Source organism: Jaculus jaculus, chromosome 10 (assembly GCF_020740685.1).
Source record: "Jaculus jaculus isolate mJacJac1 chromosome 10, mJacJac1.mat.Y.cur, whole genome shotgun sequence".
Lineage (NCBI taxonomy): Eukaryota > Metazoa > Chordata > Mammalia > Rodentia > Dipodidae > Jaculus > Jaculus jaculus.
Window position 1 is genome coordinate 90551678 of NC_059111.1, and position 19295 is coordinate 90570972.

Sequence of the window (19295 nt, forward strand, 5' to 3'; positions counted from 1 at the left end):
TACTAGGACAACATAGGAAGGAGCTTATACTGTGTATATTAAGTGTAACAATTAAAATTCACAATCACTGCCAGTTAAACCAGGCTGTGAAGAACTTGCTGCTTTACATTTGCAGTATAGTTTTTTGTATAATACACAATAAAAGGGATTATCTTCGTAGTACTTTCATAATAAAGACCATTAGGGGGCTTGTCAAGCGGAAAGTAGACAATAATCTTGAGTAGCTACATGGAAAAAAAATTCTCCAGTCTTAAATAGTTTTAGGTTAATTAAAGACATAATGCAAATTACATAGATATTTAGAATTCTTAACATAAGAATTTTCAAGAATGCAGCATCAGCTATGTAGATTGAAAAGTATAATTTTTTTTTTAAATAGGCCAGGCCTGGTGCACATGCCTTTATTATTTATTTATTTATTTATTTGAGAGCGACAGAGAGAGAGAGAGAAAGAGGCAGAGAGAAAGAGAGAGAATGGGCGCGTCAGGGCTTTCCAGCCACTGCAAATGAACTCTAGACGCGTGCGCCCCCTTGTGCATCTGACTTACGTGGGTCCTGGGGAATTGAGCCTCAAACCGGGGTCCTTAGGCTTCACAGGCAAGCGCTTAACCGCTAAGCCAACTCTCCAGCCCGAAAAGTATAATTTTAATCTTGATGGTTTATTTATTTATTTTTTGTTTGTTTTCTGAGATAGGGTCTCATATTAGCTCAGGCTGACTGCAGTTCACTATGTAGTCTCATGGTGGCCTCAAACTCACCGTGATCCTCCTACCTCTGCCTCCCAAGTGCTGGGATTAAAGGCGTGCGCCACCACACCTAGCTTGATGGTATATTTAAAAGTGCAAATAGTTTGAGAATTTATTCTGTTATATGATATGTTAATTGCATTAGATGTGAGAAAAGTCAAAATTAAATATCTGATGCTAGTGGTATATGTAGAGTTGAGATAGGTCACTGAGTAAAGTGTGTCTCACAAGCACGAGGACCAGCATTTGATCCTCATGTCCCATGTAAAAAATTCTGCTGGGCATCATGGCACACGCCTTTAATCCCAACACATGGGAGGCAGAGGTAGAAGGATTGCTGTGAGTTCGAGGCCACCCTGAGTCTACATAGTGAATTCCAGGTCAGCCTAGGCCAGAGTAAGACCCTACTTCAAAAAACCAAAATGATAATAATAATAATAAAATAAAAATAATTATATATGCCATTCTGTTGGAAGATGAAGAGAAAAAAAAAAAACACGCCAAAGTTCAGACATTAACAGCCCTGAGTTTAAAGCGGAACCACCACTGAAATTGTGCAGCATATTTTCTGTATCAGTTCAGCTGAAGTATGAATAGGCTCAGTAACAATCAGGAAAGCATAAATAAAGGAGTATGCTCAACTTTTTTTTTTATTTTTCTAAATTATTTTTTAAATTAATTTATTTATACATTTTATTTTTTAAATTTTTATTACTTATTTAGTTATTTGAGAAAGACACATAGGGAGAGAGAGAACAGGTGCGTCAGGGCCTCAGCCACTGCAAACAAACTCCAGATTCATGCGCCACTTTGTGCATCTGCATCTGGCTTATGTGGGTCCTGGGGAATCGAACTGAGGTCCTTTGGCTTTGTAGGCAAACACCTTAACCATTAAGCCATCTTCTCCAGCCCTACATTTTTTTTCTTTTTTTTGGTTTTTGAGGTAGGGTCTCACTCTAGCCTAGGCTGACCTGGAATTCACTATGGAGTCTCAGGGTGGCCTCGAGCTCACAACAATCCTCCTACCTCTGCCTCCTGAATGCTGGGATTAAAAGCATGTGCCACCACACCCGGCTCCTTCTATATTTCAGCAAGTACTTTTGATGCCCTTTGCTAGGCTGAATAGATACTCTAGATGCAGGCCAATAAGGACTGCCTTTGCCCATAAGAGAGCCCCCAGGCAGTGATGGGGAAAATCGATGGAGCATGTGAGCGAAAGGTCTAGTAGCAGCAAGCCCAGGTTGCTATGGAAGGTGAGGGAGAGGAGAAGCCCCAACCCTGGATGTAGTGCAGGATTATTTCTGAGAACATTCTCAGTTGAGTAACCCCTGAGCTCATATTAGGAATGTAAGTAGCAAAGCAAAGAATATAGGGATAAGAGTATGTTCCTGATGAAGGCAGCAGACAGTCTATCCATTGAGGTTTGAAAGGATGGACTGGTCCCAGTGGCTCACTCTAGCTAGAGACAAAAGAAGACACTGTTAGAAGTCCTTCAGCATACTGGGTTTCCCTCAGGAATGCCTAGCTAATGGGGCATCCTCTGAATATATGCCTGGGAAGGCTTGAAGTCCTTTCTTTGGGACGTGGTAATATACAGGCATAGGCTGCTTACACACTGGCTCCCAGCAGACATGAATAGCAACACGAGCCCCAGCAAGCACAGCCGACCCTGCCTCAGATGCCTCCAGTGGAAGGTCTTGCTTTCCTTCTCTTATCCAACCAAGAAAGTCTTATCTTTCGTTTCTCTTTATTTTCTTTCTCATTTTTCCTCTTATTTTACATACCTTATTGGTCATGCTAGTATTTGAGTGTGCATTTCTTTAACTAAAAACATAGTAATTTATTATGTATTGATTTTTGACTTATCCTTTCTGCCTCAGGTGGAACAAAATTGGGCCACGTTACAGGGAGGTGAAATGACCATCCAGACGACGCAAGCCTCAGAAGCCACCCAGGCAGTGGCGTCATTGGCAGAGGCCGCAGTGGCAGCTTCTCAGGAGATGCAACAGGGAGCTACTGTCACCATGGCGCTCAACAGGTGGAGGCGGGGGTGGTGAATAAATGAGGATCACTTGTCTGTCATTAAAGAGAAATGCTATTCCTGTTTGTAATAGTTGACAATTGGAAGTAACACCCTTGAGCCCATAAGACATTGAAGGCTAGTTTTGTTGTTTGTTTTGCCTTGTTAGAGAAGGAACCCAGGGTCATGTGACAATGAGGCAAGTGCTTTTCCACTGAGCTGTTGTAGGCTGGTTCATAATCAGCCCTTACCAAGAAAAATTGAAAGTTTTCTCTCTAGGAATGTTTAGGAAGGATCTGTAGAATGGGATACTCCAATTAGAGGTAGTTTATACACATCAACTAGGTTTACTGCTAGAATCTTCATATATATGTGGAGAAAGATTGTTTAGATATATGTATTTTGTTGTTTTGTGGGAGGGTGTGTGTTTGGGGTAAGGTCTCATTCTAACCCAGGCTGACCTGGAACTCACTCTTCAGCCCTAGCTGGCCTCGAATTCAGACTGATCCTCCTACTACAGACTCCCAAGTGCTAGGATTAAAAGTGTGCACCACAACACCCAGCTGCTATAAATTGTTGACAAGAAAGCTCATCTTCATATCATTCTTTATTCTTTACAAGCAGAGAGAAAGAGAGAGAGCGAGAGAATGGGCATGCCAGCGCCTCTAGTAACTGCAGATGAACTCCAGATGCATGCGCCACTTTGTGCATCTGGCTTTATGTGGGTACTGGGGTATTGAACCTAGGTTATGTTAGGCTTTGCAGACAAGTGCCTTAGCCACTGAGCCATTTCTCCAGCCCTCATTCTTCATTCTTTTTTGTTTTGTCTTTTCTTTTCTTTTTATTGGTTTTATTTCGGGTCTCACTCTAGCCCAGGCTGACCTGGAATTCATTCTATTCTCAGGGTGGCCTTGAACTCATGATGATCCTCCTACCTCTGCCTCCCAAGTGTTGGGATTAAAGGTGTGAGCTACCTCGCCCGGCTTCATTCATCTTTTTTTCTCAATTTTTATTAACATTTTCCATGATTATAAAAAGTATCCCATAATAATACCCTCCCTCTCCCTCCCCCCCACTTTTCCCTTTGAAATTCTATTCTCCATCATATCCCCTCCCCATCTCAATCAGTCTCTCTTTTATTTTGATGTGATAGTCTTTTCCTCCTCTTATGATGGTCTTGTGTAGGTAGTGTCTGGCACTATGAGGTCATGGATATCCAGGCCTTTTTTGTTGTTGTTGTTTATTTTTATTTGTTTATTTGAGAGTGACAGAGAGAGAAAGAGAGAGAGAAAGAAAGAGAGAGAATGGGCGCGCCAGGGCCTCCAGCCACTGCAAATGAACTCCAGACGCATGTGCCCCCTTGTGCATCTGGCTAACATGGGTCCTGGGGAATCGAGCCTGGAACTGGGGTCCTTAGGCTTCACAGGCAAGCGCTTAACCGCTAAGCCATCTCTCCAGCCCTCCAGGCCATTTTATGTCTGGAGGGAGCACATTGTAAGGAGTCCTACCCTTCCTTTGGCTCTTACATTCTTTCTGCCACCTTTTCCGCATTAGACCCTGAGCCTTGGAAGGTGTGATTGAGATGTTACTCAGTACTCCAGTCACTTCTTTCCAGCACTATGATACTTTCTGAGTCATCCCAAAGTCACTACCATCTGAAAAGAGAAGATTCTCTACCCAAAGTGACACTAGCATTAATATAAGGGTATAATTATTAAGAGAAGTGCATACTGGGCAGTTTGATAAGCATAGTATATACATTTTTCCAGACATCAGCAGATGTTACACCCCTAGGGCTCATGACTACCCCTGTTTTAAGTTTTCAGTATTAGGGATGTGTTTTCCCCCATGGAGTGGGCCTCCAGTCCAGTTGGAGGGCATTTGATTTCCACCATGACAGATGTGCCAATATTGCACCCATTGGCTCATTTGGCCTGGCTGGCCAGTTATAAGGCTTGCAGTGTCCACTGTTGAGTATCTTCACTGGTGGTATCTCTTTCTCCCATTGAACTACATGTACAATGGCTTCTTCCAGCTTTCTGTCAGTTGGTCTACATGGAGGAGGTTATCAGCTCAGTTCCAGCAGGATTTCTTAGTGGCTTTGCAGCCCAAGTATGTAGAGTCTTCAGCAATAGGGTCTTATCATCTATTCCTGGTGGGAAACCAAGGGCCTTGGCAATGACCTATAATGTTTTGGGGGCATCAGGGACCTCCCTGGCCAACAACTCACTGGAGGTATCCCACCCCTGGCACTGAAACTTTTCTAACAACCATCTATGGCTCCTGAGTGTTCCATTGTCCAAAACCGGAGGATTCCATATGATTTATTTGCATCCTCTTAGATTTTGATTAGCCCTCCCTCCACCTTTCCTTTACTCAATCTCTTTCCCCTGACCTCACTTTGGGCCTTTTCGTCCCCATTAATCTATTCCGGCTTCATTCTTTTTTTTTTTTTTAAATATTTTATTTATTTGTTTGTTTAAGAGAGAGAGAGGAAGAGGCAGAGAGAAAGAAAGAATGGGCACGCCAGGGCCACCAACCACTGCAAATGAATTCCAGACGCATGGCTTATGTGGATTCTGGGGAATTGAACCAAGCTCGTTAATCTTCACTGGCAAACGCCTTAACCACTAAGCCATTTCCCCAGCCCCCAGCTTCATTCTTGACACAATTTATTTTCAACAGCTCTAGATGTTTTTAATCATTAAAAGTATTGTCCTAGCCAGGTGTGGTGGAGCACACCTTTAATCCCAACACTCAGGAGGCAGAGATAGGAGGATCACCATGAGTTCGAGGCCACCCTGAGACTACATAGTGAATTCTAAGTCAACCTGGGCTAGAGTGAGACCCTATCTTGGGGGGTTGGGGGGAGTGTGTAGTCCTGTATCTGAAGCCTAGCTGTTAATTACTAGCTGGTTGGTCTTGGACAACCTCTTTGAACTCTCAGTGCCCTGATTTTCCTCTTCTGTCAAATGGGGGTAATTGCCAGTTGTGGTGGTGCATGCCTTTAAATGCTAGCACTTGGGAGGCTGTTGAAGGAGGCAGAGGTGTGAATTTAAGGGCAACCTGGAACTACAGAATGAGTTCCAGGTCAGCCTGGACTAGAGTGAGACCCTACCTCAAAAAAATGAAAAATAACAAAAAATCAAATGGGGGGACTAATAATTAATTCTACCTGTATTGTGGGGTATTATATTATTATGTGAGATGCTGGAATCAGTGCCCAGCATGTGGTAAGGGCTGCTGCTGTCATTGAGTGCAGCAGTTAGTCATTGACCTGCAGTGTGCCAGCACGCTGCCAGGTAAGGCTGCAGAAGGAGAAGAGTGCCGCAGCATCTGATCTCTGCCCTCAAGGAAATCATGCTCTTACCGGGGAGTCTGAGCACAGCTACTCCTAGCAAGCAGTATCAGAGTGTACTTTAGCGTTAAGTTGTACGGTACAAACTATGACCTTTGTGGAAATGTATAGGGTGAAGTACTTTCCCCAAAATGTCAACATAAGCTAGCGTTTTTATTGGTGGAGCCTTTGCTTTGCTAAATAAACATCAACTAGGAAAAGAAACGTTGACGTCAATGGGGATAGATGGAGAACCTTGATGGGATTTTGTACATATAGTGTACTGTATGAGGCTGTGCTGTGTGGTGATTGACTAGAGCTTTCCAGTGCTACATGGGTCTGGATTTGAATCACAGCTCTTTATCATAATGAAGATAATGTTCATCACACAGCCCCAAAAAGATTCAATGAGATGCTGTAGATAAAATGCTCATGAGGGTGTCCAGTTCATGTGTAGCACCTCAGGAATTGTAGGCATTAACATTTAAGTTTGTTTCCTTCCTCCCTTCCTCCCTTCCTCCCTTCCTCCCTTCCTCCCTTCCTCCCTTCCTCCCTTCCTCCCTTCCTCCCTTCCTCCCTTCCTTCCTTCTTCCCTCCCTCCCTCCCTCCCTCCCTCCCTCCCTCCCTTCCTTCCTTCCTTCCTTCCTTCCTTCCTTCCTTCCCCCTACCTACCTCCTCCCCCCCACCTCCCCCCCCACACATAAGGTCACTCTGTAGCCCTGGCAGTCTTGAACCTCAAGCCCACAGTGATCCTTCTGCCTCAGCCTCTTAAGTGTTAGAATTCTAGACATGAGATGCCATGCCCAGCTCATTTAAATTATATTTCAAGAGGCTAGGGGTCTGACTCAATGGTAGAGCACTTGTCTAGTGTGTGTGAGGTTCTGTATTCAACCTCCAACACTGCCAAAAAAAAAAAAAAAAAAGCTTTTTTTAAAGAAATTATATTTCATTACTTCTCTATTCAGAATTGGTAACAATGAAAAGTAATCATAAAACCAGTCAGGAAGAGGCAATCCAAAATTATCTAGCTGTACCTTCTTAAAAGCTTGAAAACTAGAGTAGTGAGAATAATTTTGAAGAAACTAATGGCCAAGACTTAAGTTGGTCAGGAATAGACAGTTGAAACACACATGTTCACATGTACCTCTATCCTTCAAAGCACTGAAACTTCCCTCAGCCCATTGAGCTACATCACTTTTCAATAACATGAACATTTTATTTGGCTGTTTCTCCTTTGAGAGAGCATGCCCAGATAGTCTCCCTGAAAGACACAGTGAGAGACCCTCCCCTTTAGTAAGCCCTTACTGTGACTTTGGCCCTACCAAGCCACCATCAGACCTAGGCCTTCCAAGCAGCGCTTAAATATTTCAGGTAAAGGTGTCCTGGGAACCCTGCACAGTGGAAAGTCTGAGGCACGCTCTGGCTCCCTTTGCTGTGTGGATCAGCCTTATCTAAAGACAGCGAGGGTCAGGGTATCCCCTGATGGCTTGTTAACAAACCCGGTGCAGCTGAGGTGGCTAGTGTTTACTCCAAAGGAAGGAGAGAGAGATTCGCTGTGGCATGAAGGAAGAGCAGAGAGGTGTTGCAATTTGTTTGCAATCAGATAGCCAGCACCCCAATGAATCTTGGGTGATGATGTGTTGCAGCTTCTGCCAGAGGTGAACAAGCTAAGCCTGGCAGCAAAGTCTGGACTCTAGGGAGCTGTAACCCACACGCAGCTGTCTTAGTCAGGAGGGTTGGGTTTAAGACAGCCCCTTCCTTACTGAGTGCTTCTCTGTATATGAGACACAGGAGTCCTTCATCCCCACAGAAATTATTGTTGGGAGTCCTCTTGATGAAAACTATACAGAGAAATCTGGCCTCTGTTCCCGTGGTAACAACGTGATTTCAAAATCTGCCTTCTTCCAGTTTCTCTCTGTTCAGGTGCAAGTGGAACAAGAATGATTCTCTAACCACCACCTGCACCTCTGCTGCCCTGTAAGCAGCAGATGTGAGCCAGGACGGGAAGGGAGAAGCAAGCAGTGGGCAGAGGCAGGTGGGGGCTAAGACGGCAGGGCTTCGTCGGCCCTTAGCAGGAAAAGGAAGGGAGGGGATCCGCACCGAGGCAGGACAGACCTGCTTTTCAGCTAGTCAGTTAGAACTCTGTGCAGCAAGTCAGAACAGGGGCCTGGGTTCCACGGCCTTAGCCCGCGCTGACTTCACAGCAATCCAAAGGGGCTGTGGAAAAGTCATACTACTTTAAGTTGAAATTTTGAATTAAAAAATAAATCAGAGCTGGGTGTGGTGGTGCACGCCTTTAATCCCAGCACTCAGGAGGCAGAGGTAGGAGGATCACTGTGAGTTCAAGGCCATCCTGAGATTACATAGTAAATTCCAGGTCAGTCTGAGCTAGAGTGAGACCCTACCTCAAAAAAAGCAAAATAAATAAATAAATAATAAATCAGCAGTTTTTGGAAAGAGGTAGGAGGAAATCAAGGGGAACAAATGCACAGAGCACAGGTAAAAGTCCAAAGTGCCACAGCGGGAAGGGCCTGGCACTATCTTTTACTTATTGCCTACAGTGATGACTTGACGTTCGCTTCTTTAGTCAGCCTATTCTGTACATAGGCCCTCTGAAACAGGCCCTCCTACAAAGACAGTTCTCAAATACTCCCATGGTAGCCCTGTATAGAGACCCATGATATGGATTTGTAGACAGCTTACGTCTACCTTAGGAGAGACTTACATTCCACTGAGCTGGCGACACTGAGGATATTACTGTGTCTGCAGCACGCTGTGCTGTGACTCGGCGTTGTGAGGACACAGCCACTTAGATCACTTCTTTCCAAGGAATGTGGAACGTGCTCCCCTTTAGCAATGGAGACTGCTTTAAAAAGAAGTGAAATGAAACCCATTCTTTCTCTCTCCTCTCTCTGTCTCTAATAAATAGAATAAAATCCTTAAAAAATAAAATAAAAAGAGTGCTGGGGAGATGGTTCCGCAGTTAAAGGCACTTGCTTACAGACTCTGCCAGCCCCGGGTTCTATTCCCCAGTGCCCAAGTAAAAGCAGAAGCACAAAGTGTGGCATGTATCTGGAGTTTGCAGTGGCAAGAGGCTCTGGTGCGCCTATACTCACTTCTTCTCTCCACTTGCAAACAAATAATGTAAAAAAATATGGGAGCCGGGCATGGTGGCACACACCTTTAATCCTACCACCTGGGAAGCCAAGGCAAGAGGATGACTGGGAGTTCGAGGCCAGCCTAAGACTACATAGTCAACCTGGGCTACAGTGAGACCCTACCTTGAAGAAAACAAAAAAGATAGGGATCTTGGCATGGTGGTGCATGACTTTCAAATAAATATTTACTTGTACCCAGAAAGGAGACAGAGAAAGTGGGCACACCAGGGCCTCTAGCCATTGCAAATGAGCTCTAGATGAATGCACCACTTTCTGCATCTGGCTCTACATGGGTACTGGGGACTTGAACCCAGGTCATTAGGCTTTGAAGGCAAGTGCCTTAACTGTTAAACCATCTCTCCAGCTTGGCACACACCTTTAATCCTAGCACTCAGATGCAGAGGTAGAAGGATTGCTGTGAATTTGAGGCTAGTGTGGAAATATAGAGTAAGATTCAGGTCAGCCTGGGCTAGAATGAGACCCTACCACAAAAACAAACAAATCAGGGTACTAAACCTCACAACATTAACTTTAGTAATGATTTCTTGACCAAAGGCACAGACAATTAAAAAAAAAAAACTGGTGAATTTTTTTAATTGGGACTCTTAATATTAAGAGTACTTTCCTGGAATAAACAAAGCCCTGGGTTTGATCTCTGGCACTGAAAAGGGAAAAACAAAACAAACAAAAGAAAACAAAGAACAGGGCTGGAAAGATGGCTTAGTGGATAAGGCACTTCCTGTGAAGCCAAAGGACCCAGGTTCAATTCCCCAGAACCCACGGTAAGCCAGATGCACAAGGGGTGCATGTGTCTGGAGTTCATTTGCAGTGGTTGGAGGCCCTGGCATGCTTATTCTCTCTGCCTCTCCTCCCTCTCTCTCTCTCTCTCTCTCTCTCTCTATCATCTCCTTGCAAACTAAAACGAAAGAAAGAAAGACAGCACCAACAGAACAAAAAGACAACCCAGGGCTAGAGAGATGGCTTAGCAGTTAAGCGTTTGCCTGTAGAGCCTAAGGACCTCAGTTCGAGGCTCCATTACCCACATAAGCCAGATGCACAAGGTGATGCATGCATCTGGAGTTTGTTTACAGTGGCTGGAGGCCTTGGTGTGCCCATTCTCTCCCTCCCCTTCCCTTCCTCCCTCTTTCCCTCTCTCACTCTCTCTGCTTCTTTCTATCTCAACTAAATAAATAAAAATAAACAAAATTAAAAAAAGACAACCCAAAATAAGAAAAATATTTATAAGTCTTGTGTCTGTCTATAGAGATCTGTTAAAACTCAGTAACAGGGCTGGAGAGATGGCTTAGTGGTCAAGGTGTTTGCTTGCAAAGCCAACAGGCCGAGGTTCAATTCCCCAGGACCCACGTAAGACAGATGCACAAGGTGGTACACGGGTCTGAAGTACATTTACAGTAGCTGAAGGCCCTGGTGGGCACATTCTCCCTCTCTCTGCTTGCAAATAAATTTAAAAAATGCTTAAAAATCATACAATCTGATTCAAATGGAATTTCTCCAAATAAAATAATCAAGAACCAAAAGTAACTTTTTAAAACTATATGAGGGCTGTGGAGCAGCATAGTAGAGCACCTGTGTGGTGTGCCCTCCTTTCTGCCCCAGCAATATGCAGAATTCCCCAAGTTTTAGTCAAGTGTGGTGGCACGTACTTTTAATTTCAGCAGTCAGGAGGCTGAGGTAGGAGGAGTGCTGTGAGTTCAAGAACAGCCTGAGGCTATAGAGTGAGTTCCAGGTTAGCTTGGGCTAGAGTGAGACCTTGCCTCAAAACATATACACACACAACAGAAACTCCCAAATTTTCTACGTGTATGGGGGGAAAAAAGCTTCAGACAGAAAAAATAAATAAGAGCAAGACAAGCTACTGAGAAGAGAATCTTCTATTTAATATGACTTTCAAGAAGACCCCTGTTCCCTTGTCCAGTGAGTTTCTTAGATGAAAAGAACTTCATTCATTGCCTCCAGCCACGAGATATTTACACCATCCAATCCTAGGTCCCTCATCTTGCCCCACTGAGAGCCTGGGCTTCTAAGGGCCTTAGTGGTCGCAAAGCCTACAGCGTCAGAGCAAAGTCCGTCCACTGGATTGTTTGGGGATTGAATTCAGGCCTTTGCCTCCCTGCTTAGCTATGTCACACTGCTTCTCTTGTGCATGCTCCCTTTTGATGGTCCTTCAGAACTACTGATTCTCACCTGATGTCTTCATAGGAGGGATATTAATTTTATCTGTGGGTTTCTTGGGTTTGGTTTTGTTTTTCACCTTTTACTCTCTCTGAAATTTGGATGATAAATTTTAACCTTATAATTGTTAAAGACTTTTCTTCTTTATTGATAATATTATATGTCCTAGTTTATGCCATTATAGAATCAAGAAAAATGGATGTTTATACACATAGTAAGGAATAAAACCTGGGACATAATTGTTAGAATAGTGCTCCCTCGGGAGAGATGGAGAGATAGCTCACTGGTTAAGGCACTAACCTGCAAAGCCTAGTAAGTCAGAGTCTGTTCTCCACGACTCACATAGACCCAGATGCACAAAGTGGTGCATGCATCTGGAGTTCATTTGCAGAGGCTAGAGGCCCTGGCACGCCCATTCTTATTCATTCATTCTCCCCCCCCCACCTTGCAAATAAATAAATTTTAAAAATAAACAATAGTGTTCCCTCTAAACAGATGTCTCTCTGCTCTGTATGGTGTTTCCTTTGTAGTAAAGAAAGGTTTATTATTTCATTGAATTTTTATTCATTTGAGAGAGAAAGGGAGGGAGAGAATGGGAGCATCAGGGTCTCTATCCAATCACTGCAGACAAACTCCAGATGCTTGCACCACCTTGTGCGTATAGCTTATGTGGGTCCTGGGGAATCAAACCTGGCTACCTTGGCTTTGCAGGCAAGTGCCTTAACTGCTAAGCTATCTCTTCAGCCCCCTATTTCATTGAATTTAGAGAGACAAGAAGTTTGGGCATATACTGGTGATTTTAAGTGTTAAGTTGCCATTTTTAGTGCTGTCTACAGATAGTGAAGCAAAAGAGTTGTACTTTTCAGGTTAATGTTCAACCATTACTTTGTATTTAAAAATGCTTGGATAGGAACTAAATTATTATTATTTAATATTAATTGAACAGCAAGTCTAGGTTGCTGACTTCTCAAAATATCATCCATCTCTGGCTTAAAAGGATGGTCTCAGATGTTTTGCCTTGTGTTACCGTAAAGAGAAAAGAAAACCTGTGATTGACAACCAGAATAGCTTTTGTGTTGTGCATGTGGATCAAAGCTTCCACTGTAGCTTGCAAGCACTCAGTTGCTATCAATAAGGAGAGACTGATAATGAATGCCTTCTGTTCCCAAATACTCATTACCTAAAGAAAATCTCACAGTAGCTTTATACATATGTCAGTTTTGAGCTTTCTCTAGCTGTTTCTTATAATTTAAAATTACTCCTGGCTCTATCTGTTAGCACTGGTGGTATCACAACCATGGAGCCAAGAGAAAGATCTAAGGAAAGGTGCATGTCCTGCCTTGACACATCTTGCATATGCCCCCCTCTCCTGTCTGTATCTCTTCAGTGAAGCTGCCGCCCATGCTGTCGCCACACTGGCTGAGGCCACCTTACAAGGCGGGGGACAGATAGTCCTGTCTGGAGAAACCGCAGCAGCTGTCGGAGCACTTACTGGAGTCCAAGATGCTAATGGTAAGAGATCATAAATATTTTATTGAATTTATTCCCAGTTTCCACTTAAACCTTCCTGATATAGCTGGCAAGAAGCCCTTTAAGAAAGAGGTTGAATTTGGTTGGAGTTTTTCTTCCTGGGTAGGCACTTGATGCTTAGGAAAATAGGAGTCTCTGGTTCCTCTCACTAGTGAGAGACACGAGGTTCTTGAGGGCAAATGCCATGATGCTAGCTAGCTGATTGAAGTACTTCTTTAAAAAGCAGCCGCTGTGCTATGATGAGACTTGCCAGGAGATACCTAAGAGTTTTTCTAAGGTGCGCCTTCTTTCTTTATCTCCCATGAGATAGGTTCGATCATCCTTGACTGTGGCAGACTCTGCTCTGACTCTCCAGAAAGGTGCCACCATTTCACCTGGTCCCACACTGGATAGCCGGCTATGATAATAGTGCTTTTCTGGTTGGTCCTGTGGGTTTTGCTTCCTGTTTGATGTGGCCTTACCAAGGTTGTCTGGATTTAACCAGTAACATGCCACCACCCTGCCCTTCTTTCCCAGCTCTTTGACTTCCTGGATTTCGGTGCATATCCAGAATAAGCAAAAGGGATAAAGTCCATAGAAATATGGTGGCAAAAAGTTACAACTCCAGCCAAGCTCTTTGGATCCACTTCAGCAGGCTGTAGGAGTCAGTGTCCAGGACTTGGGCTGCCCAGGGAAGTGCCTCAGAAGTCTAAGTCAAAGTGGAGGACCAACCCTGATCTGTGAGACTGTGATTGTTTCTTAAACTTTAAGCCGGACAAATTAAGTACTGTATGGTGTGGGAGAATTTGTTGCTTAAAAGTCCCCTGGTAAGTGGATAGACAACATACTTTTATTTAGGCTGAAAATTCCTTAATGGCATTACATGGCCAAAAAAGAAGTTTCAAGACCCCACGCCCTTTTTGTAGTCAGTACCTAAGAAGTAAATACCCTACTAGTTGGAAGTCTTTTCAGGAAGACACAGCACTTTGGAAGTAGATGGAAAGAAAGTAACCTAGAGAAGAAGGATGATAACCTCTGAGAATCATCCCCATCCAAAACACAGAAAGAAAAGAAAAATCCAATGCCACACTATAGGTCTTTTTTTTTTTTTTTTTTTTTTTTTCCTGTAAGATTAAGGGCTTTCTTGAACTAACCTAAATGGAAATAGGACTACTCTGTGGTCACAGTGCTTCAGGATAAGGCAGCTTGCTGGGGTTGAGCTGGGCCCTGTATGGGTTGATGAAAAGCCCCTTCTGTGGCAGGAATGTGACCCCCAGTTGCTCACCATTTCTCTTCCTCATCTGAGTCCTAATCTGCTCCGAACAGAAGGCAAGGTATCTAACCATGTCACATTCTTCTGAAAGCATAGCTTCTGTTACTGGGATGAAACTAAAGTACTGTGTAGTTTAGTAAGAAACTTTACCAACTGCTTTAGATTTCTTGCTCCTCCCCAGACTCACTTTTCAGATAGGAAATTTATAGGTTTAAGGATACTCTGGTATCCAGCCACATAGCCCTGCCTGACCATATAGCAAAGTGGAATTACATCCTCTACTAGTCATTATTAGCCATTGTTTTCCAGGAGCCTTCATATTATTGGTTGCATTTGTGATAAAAGAAAATTCTAGTCTACATCCCAAGAGTATGTTATTTCTTTAGTCATATTGCTCATAAGGCCAAACATGGAGGATTAGTCAAGCACATGAGAAGAAAAAGAAAAAAAAAAAAAAAACCTACAGTAGTTTCTCCAAGCAGGCCATACAGTGTGTCTGCCAGCACTTGCCACACTCAGGTCTTGAAAGTTGAACTTTTCCCTTTCTCGGGATAACCTCTGTATCAGACAAGATTGGTCCTTGTTCAGCAATTTTAGACAAAAGCCAATCCTTTTTATCTGTCCTTGGAAATGCAGACAATGAGTCTAACACTGGCAGTGATCCAGGGAATTCTGAGATTCCTTCTGTCTCTTAACATTTCACCCACAGTGCTATATGCAGGATTTATTGTGGGCTAGAAGGGGATTTTCCACCTTTTACCAGCTAATTTGGTGTCTGGCTAGATTAGCAAGAAGTTTTCTTCCCATCATGCTTTGAGTCTATCCTATTGCCTGTCTTTCCCCACCCCTCACCCCCCCCACACACACACAGTCTTTCTCACTTCTGTAGTGCTGACAAACTGTCAGTAAATCAAGGAAGTTTTTGTTGTTGTTTTAAAGTCAGGATGAGTTTATCATTAGGAATAAATCAAGTAATGGCTGAATATAAGATAGTGCTTGTAGGCAGAGAACTAACTTGGAAATGGATACTTCTGGAGGGAAAATGAATCACAGAAATAAAAATAGAATTAAGAAAAGAAATATGTTTGAATAAGAACCTAACTAGCGGGTGATTCTTCTAGGAGAAATTTGCATATGATTTTAGGCAGAAAGCAGAGTTTGGAGAATGATTGCATGAGCAGTTTGGTAGGGTGCAGTAAGCACAGGGTGGTGGCTGGGCTGTTAAGGGCATAAAGCGCTGCCCTGTGAGACTGTGTAAAAGGTATGCGCCAACAGAGACCCAGTGGATGCACCCTGCATGTGTGTACCATGAGGACATGCCCCTTCTGGCACCAACTCTATCACCACAAGAATTACTCCAGCACCAGTATTACTTTATTCACTTATGTAGAGGTCTCGGGTTTCTTGGAAAGGAGCTTCATGGCATAATTTTGTTCAGTTTGAAGATTCTCACAGGTGCCTTTTCATTGACTAGAGGTAAAATTGCCCAAGGCTGGGAAAGAGCACAGAACGTCCCAATGCCCCTTAATTCAAGAGGTGTGCACTTTAGCCTGTTCATTTCCTTTACCGCCCTCTTCTCTGCTAGGCCCCGGATCCCCTGTGCTCCCAGGACTCATGGCCTCCAGGACCAGCGGATACAGGCAATCAGTGGGGGGAAGTGTTTACAGACCTTTTCTCCTCCTTCCTATTTTACAGCAAAAGTAATCAAAGATAAGAATGACATTGGCCCTTGGCCATCCCAGACGGCCTCTGCATTTAGTCAGAGATCTTTTCAGATTCACACTAGTGTCTTTCCTTTTTAACAATAAGATGGCGCAAAACCAATAGCCTGCTAAGGCTTGTGAGTAACCAGGTGTCTGACTGGAGCTGCTGAGGGAGTCTCAGCGGGGCTTACATAGCACACTCTTCCTAGTGATGCTGCAGCAAAAGAGAAGACACACTGACAGCACTCGCTGTGGGCTTCTTTGGTCCCAATGACAAAATTATTCATAATTCTACCCAACAGAATGTTACTATTTAGGGGGAATTTTTTTTTTTCCAAAATCTGCCTCCTCCCCCCACTAGTTAAAAAAAAAAAAAGTTTTTACCCTAAATAGGATTGTATTGTCAGTATTATTTTTTGCTTGTTTTGAAGTGTCATAACCATTTTTATGTCATTAAATAGTTTTTGAAAAGGAATTTTTAAATGTTTGGTAATATTTCATTATATTGTCCATAATTAGCCAACTTCCTATTGTTGATAATTTAGATTAATAATTTTTTACAATAAAAATAATATTTTCCATCCTTGCAAAAAACCTTGTGGTCTCTATATCACTCATGTTCATGTGTTCTCCCACAATGCTGCTGATCCTGCTGCTTTGCCTCGCACCACTACTGGACATTAGCATAACTGAAATACTTTCATCTGTTTTAGAGTAGGCAATAAGTTATATTTGTGTTTAATTTGTATTTTTTATGTTAGTGGTGTTTTCACTTTTCATGTTTTTTTTTAAATCTTTTTTATTTGTATCTATTCATTTGAGAGAAAGAAAGACAGAGGCTGATAGAGAATGGGTGTTCCAGGGCCTGTAGCCACTGCAAACAAACTCCAGATACATGTACCACCTTGTACATCTGGCTTACATGGATACTGAGAAATCATACCTGGGTCCTTAGGCTTCACAAACAAATGCCTTAACCACTAAGCCATTTCTCCAGCCTCTCAGGTTTTCATTCTGTTTGTATCCTAGGTTGGCCTCAAACTCATGATGCCCCTACCTCAGCCTCCCAAGTGTCAACATAACAAATGTGTGCCACCGTGCTTAGCTATAACTATGTCCACTAGGTCTTTTCTATGCTCAAAATTAATGATAATTATCTATGTTTTCCAGTTTTAATATGACCCTTTTTTGGTAATAGGTTTCAAGTAGCCCAGGCTGGTCTAATGGGGCCTTAATTTTTATTTTGAGTACTATTAAATATCTGAAATTTGAGAGCAGGAGAGATGGCTTAGTGATTAAGCCTCTTACCTGAGAAGCCTAAGGACTCAGATTCAATTCCCCAGGACCCACATAAACCAGATGCACAAGGTGGGGCACACATCTGGAGTTCATTTGCAGTGATTGGAAGCCCTGGCATGCTCATTCTCTCCTCTCTCTCTCTCTCTCTCTCTCTCAAATAAATAAATAATAAGTGTCTGAAATTTAGTGTATGGATTTAGGTAGACATTTAGTTGGTATTTTCCCTCCATTTATGTTTATACCACAGTACTTCATTGGTATTAGCAGTAAAAAACCTAACTTTAAATTAATAGAGAAAAATTATTCAAAATTCTAATAATGTAATTATAAAATTCATTTGAGAGAGAGAGAAAGAAGCAAATAGAAAGAGGAAGAGGAATGGGTATGCTAGGGCCTCCAGTCACTACAAACAAATTCCATAGGCATGCACCTACTTGTGCATCTGGCTTATGTGGGTCCTGGGGAATTGAACCAGTGTTCTTAGGCTTCTCAGGCAAATGCCTTAACCACTAAGCCATTTCCCCAGCCTTGTATTTCCATTTTTTATCCTCATAAACTTTTTAGCCACAGCACCTATGTTGTCCTAATGAAGACCTGGGGTCTTAGCCTTTGACCTTCATGCCCTGAGTGAAGGGAAATAGACTACAGGATTATTTAAAAATTAAAGCCACTGGCAAGGCATTAGCACCATACTCAGAGAAAGAGCAGTGCTCTCTCTCTCATCTTCAGGGTGCAGATCCTGCTTTGTTCTGGCCTGGCTCTGGCAGCAGTCTTTTGCTGAAGCTCCCATTAAGACTTCAACATAAAACTCCCCATAACTGCGGGACCCCACTCAAGTTGTGCTGTACTGAAAAACAAATGTACATTTTTCTACCCACCCCATTACTAAACCAATCTGAATGATTTTTGAAAGCTTCTTTAGAAAAAAAAAAGAAAAAAATTGTCTTCTTGTTTAACAGGTTTTCACATTTCCCCATCCCTGTTTTTCATTGGTCTTAGTAAAAACTTATAAAAATCTTAACTGCATAGAATATGAAGTCTAATCTTTGTAGACTGGGAATGTCTGTCAGTGGTAGAGAGGTTGCCTAGCACTTGTGACACCCTGGATTTGACCCTAAAACTGCAGAAAGAAGACACAATCTGCCTTTCTTTCAAATAAATACATAAAACTTAAAAAAAAAAAGACCTTCCTGATGTGTGTTATAAAAACTTTATTTTATTTATTTATTTATTTATTTATTTAAGAGCGACAGACACAGAGAGAAAGACAGATAGAGGGAGAGAGAGAGAATGGGCGCGCCAGGGCTTCCAGCCTCTACAAACGAACTCCAGACGCGTGCGCCCCCTTGTGCATCTGGCTAAAGTGGGACCTGGGGAACCGAGCCTCGAACCGGGGTCCTTAGGCTTCACAGGCAAGCGCTTATCCGCTAAGCCATCTCTCCAGCCCCTGATGTGTGTTATAAAGTCATGAGAACACCCTCAATCTGTGGACCTTGAGATGGCTCCGTGTAAAAGTGTTTGCCTCTTTCTGTGATGGCTTGAGTTAGATGCTGACTAGATGAGAGACCCTCCACAGAAACAGAAGAGGCTAAGGACCTCCGCCGCAGCACGTGGTGGCAAGCTGGGGCTTGCAGAGCGCAGCACAGCTGTGCCTCGCTTGCGCAGACTGTGGGTTTGGTCCCAGTAGAGGAGGCAGGAGTGGCGCTGGGGGTCATGAGCTGAGTGCTCCAACACGGCATCATAATGCGCTCTGTGATCTCAGGCAAGCAAGTTCCTCTCACTATAGGGCTTAGCTATAAAATTAAGATAATGGTTGTGCTCACATGGGGGGAGCATTGAACACAATGATTCCTGGCAAAGGCTTAGTATAGTTTCGGACACATAGACACTTTGTATATAGGACAGTTTCTTCTTTGCCACTCTTCACAGTAGGTTTAATGGTCCAGAGTTCACAGTACTATTGAAGGTCCTGCTTTTCTGTCTTTAAGGCAGATCCAGATTCTGAGCCTAGGCAGCTGAGAGACTCACGCCACAGAGGTGGAGACTGAAAAGCTGCG

General features: G+C 43.1%; 1 protein-coding gene across 6 annotated transcripts in view; it reads left to right on the forward strand.

The window, feature by feature from the left end:
• Nrf1 (nuclear respiratory factor 1) overlaps positions 1-19295 on the forward strand; it is a 144435-nt gene that overhangs the window by 96049 nt on the left and 29091 nt on the right. For 5 of the 6 annotated variants that reach the window (XM_045160486.1, XM_045160487.1, XM_004661214.3 and 2 more), the window contains 2 exons: positions 2627-2784; positions 12842-12966. In XM_045160486.1, coding sequence (XP_045016421.1) covers positions 2627-2784; positions 12842-12966 — 283 coding nt within the window. Of the gene's footprint in view, positions 1-2626; positions 2785-12841; positions 12967-15821; positions 16395-19295 lie in introns of those variants that run through there. The other variant, XM_045160488.1, reaches the window with a different exon arrangement.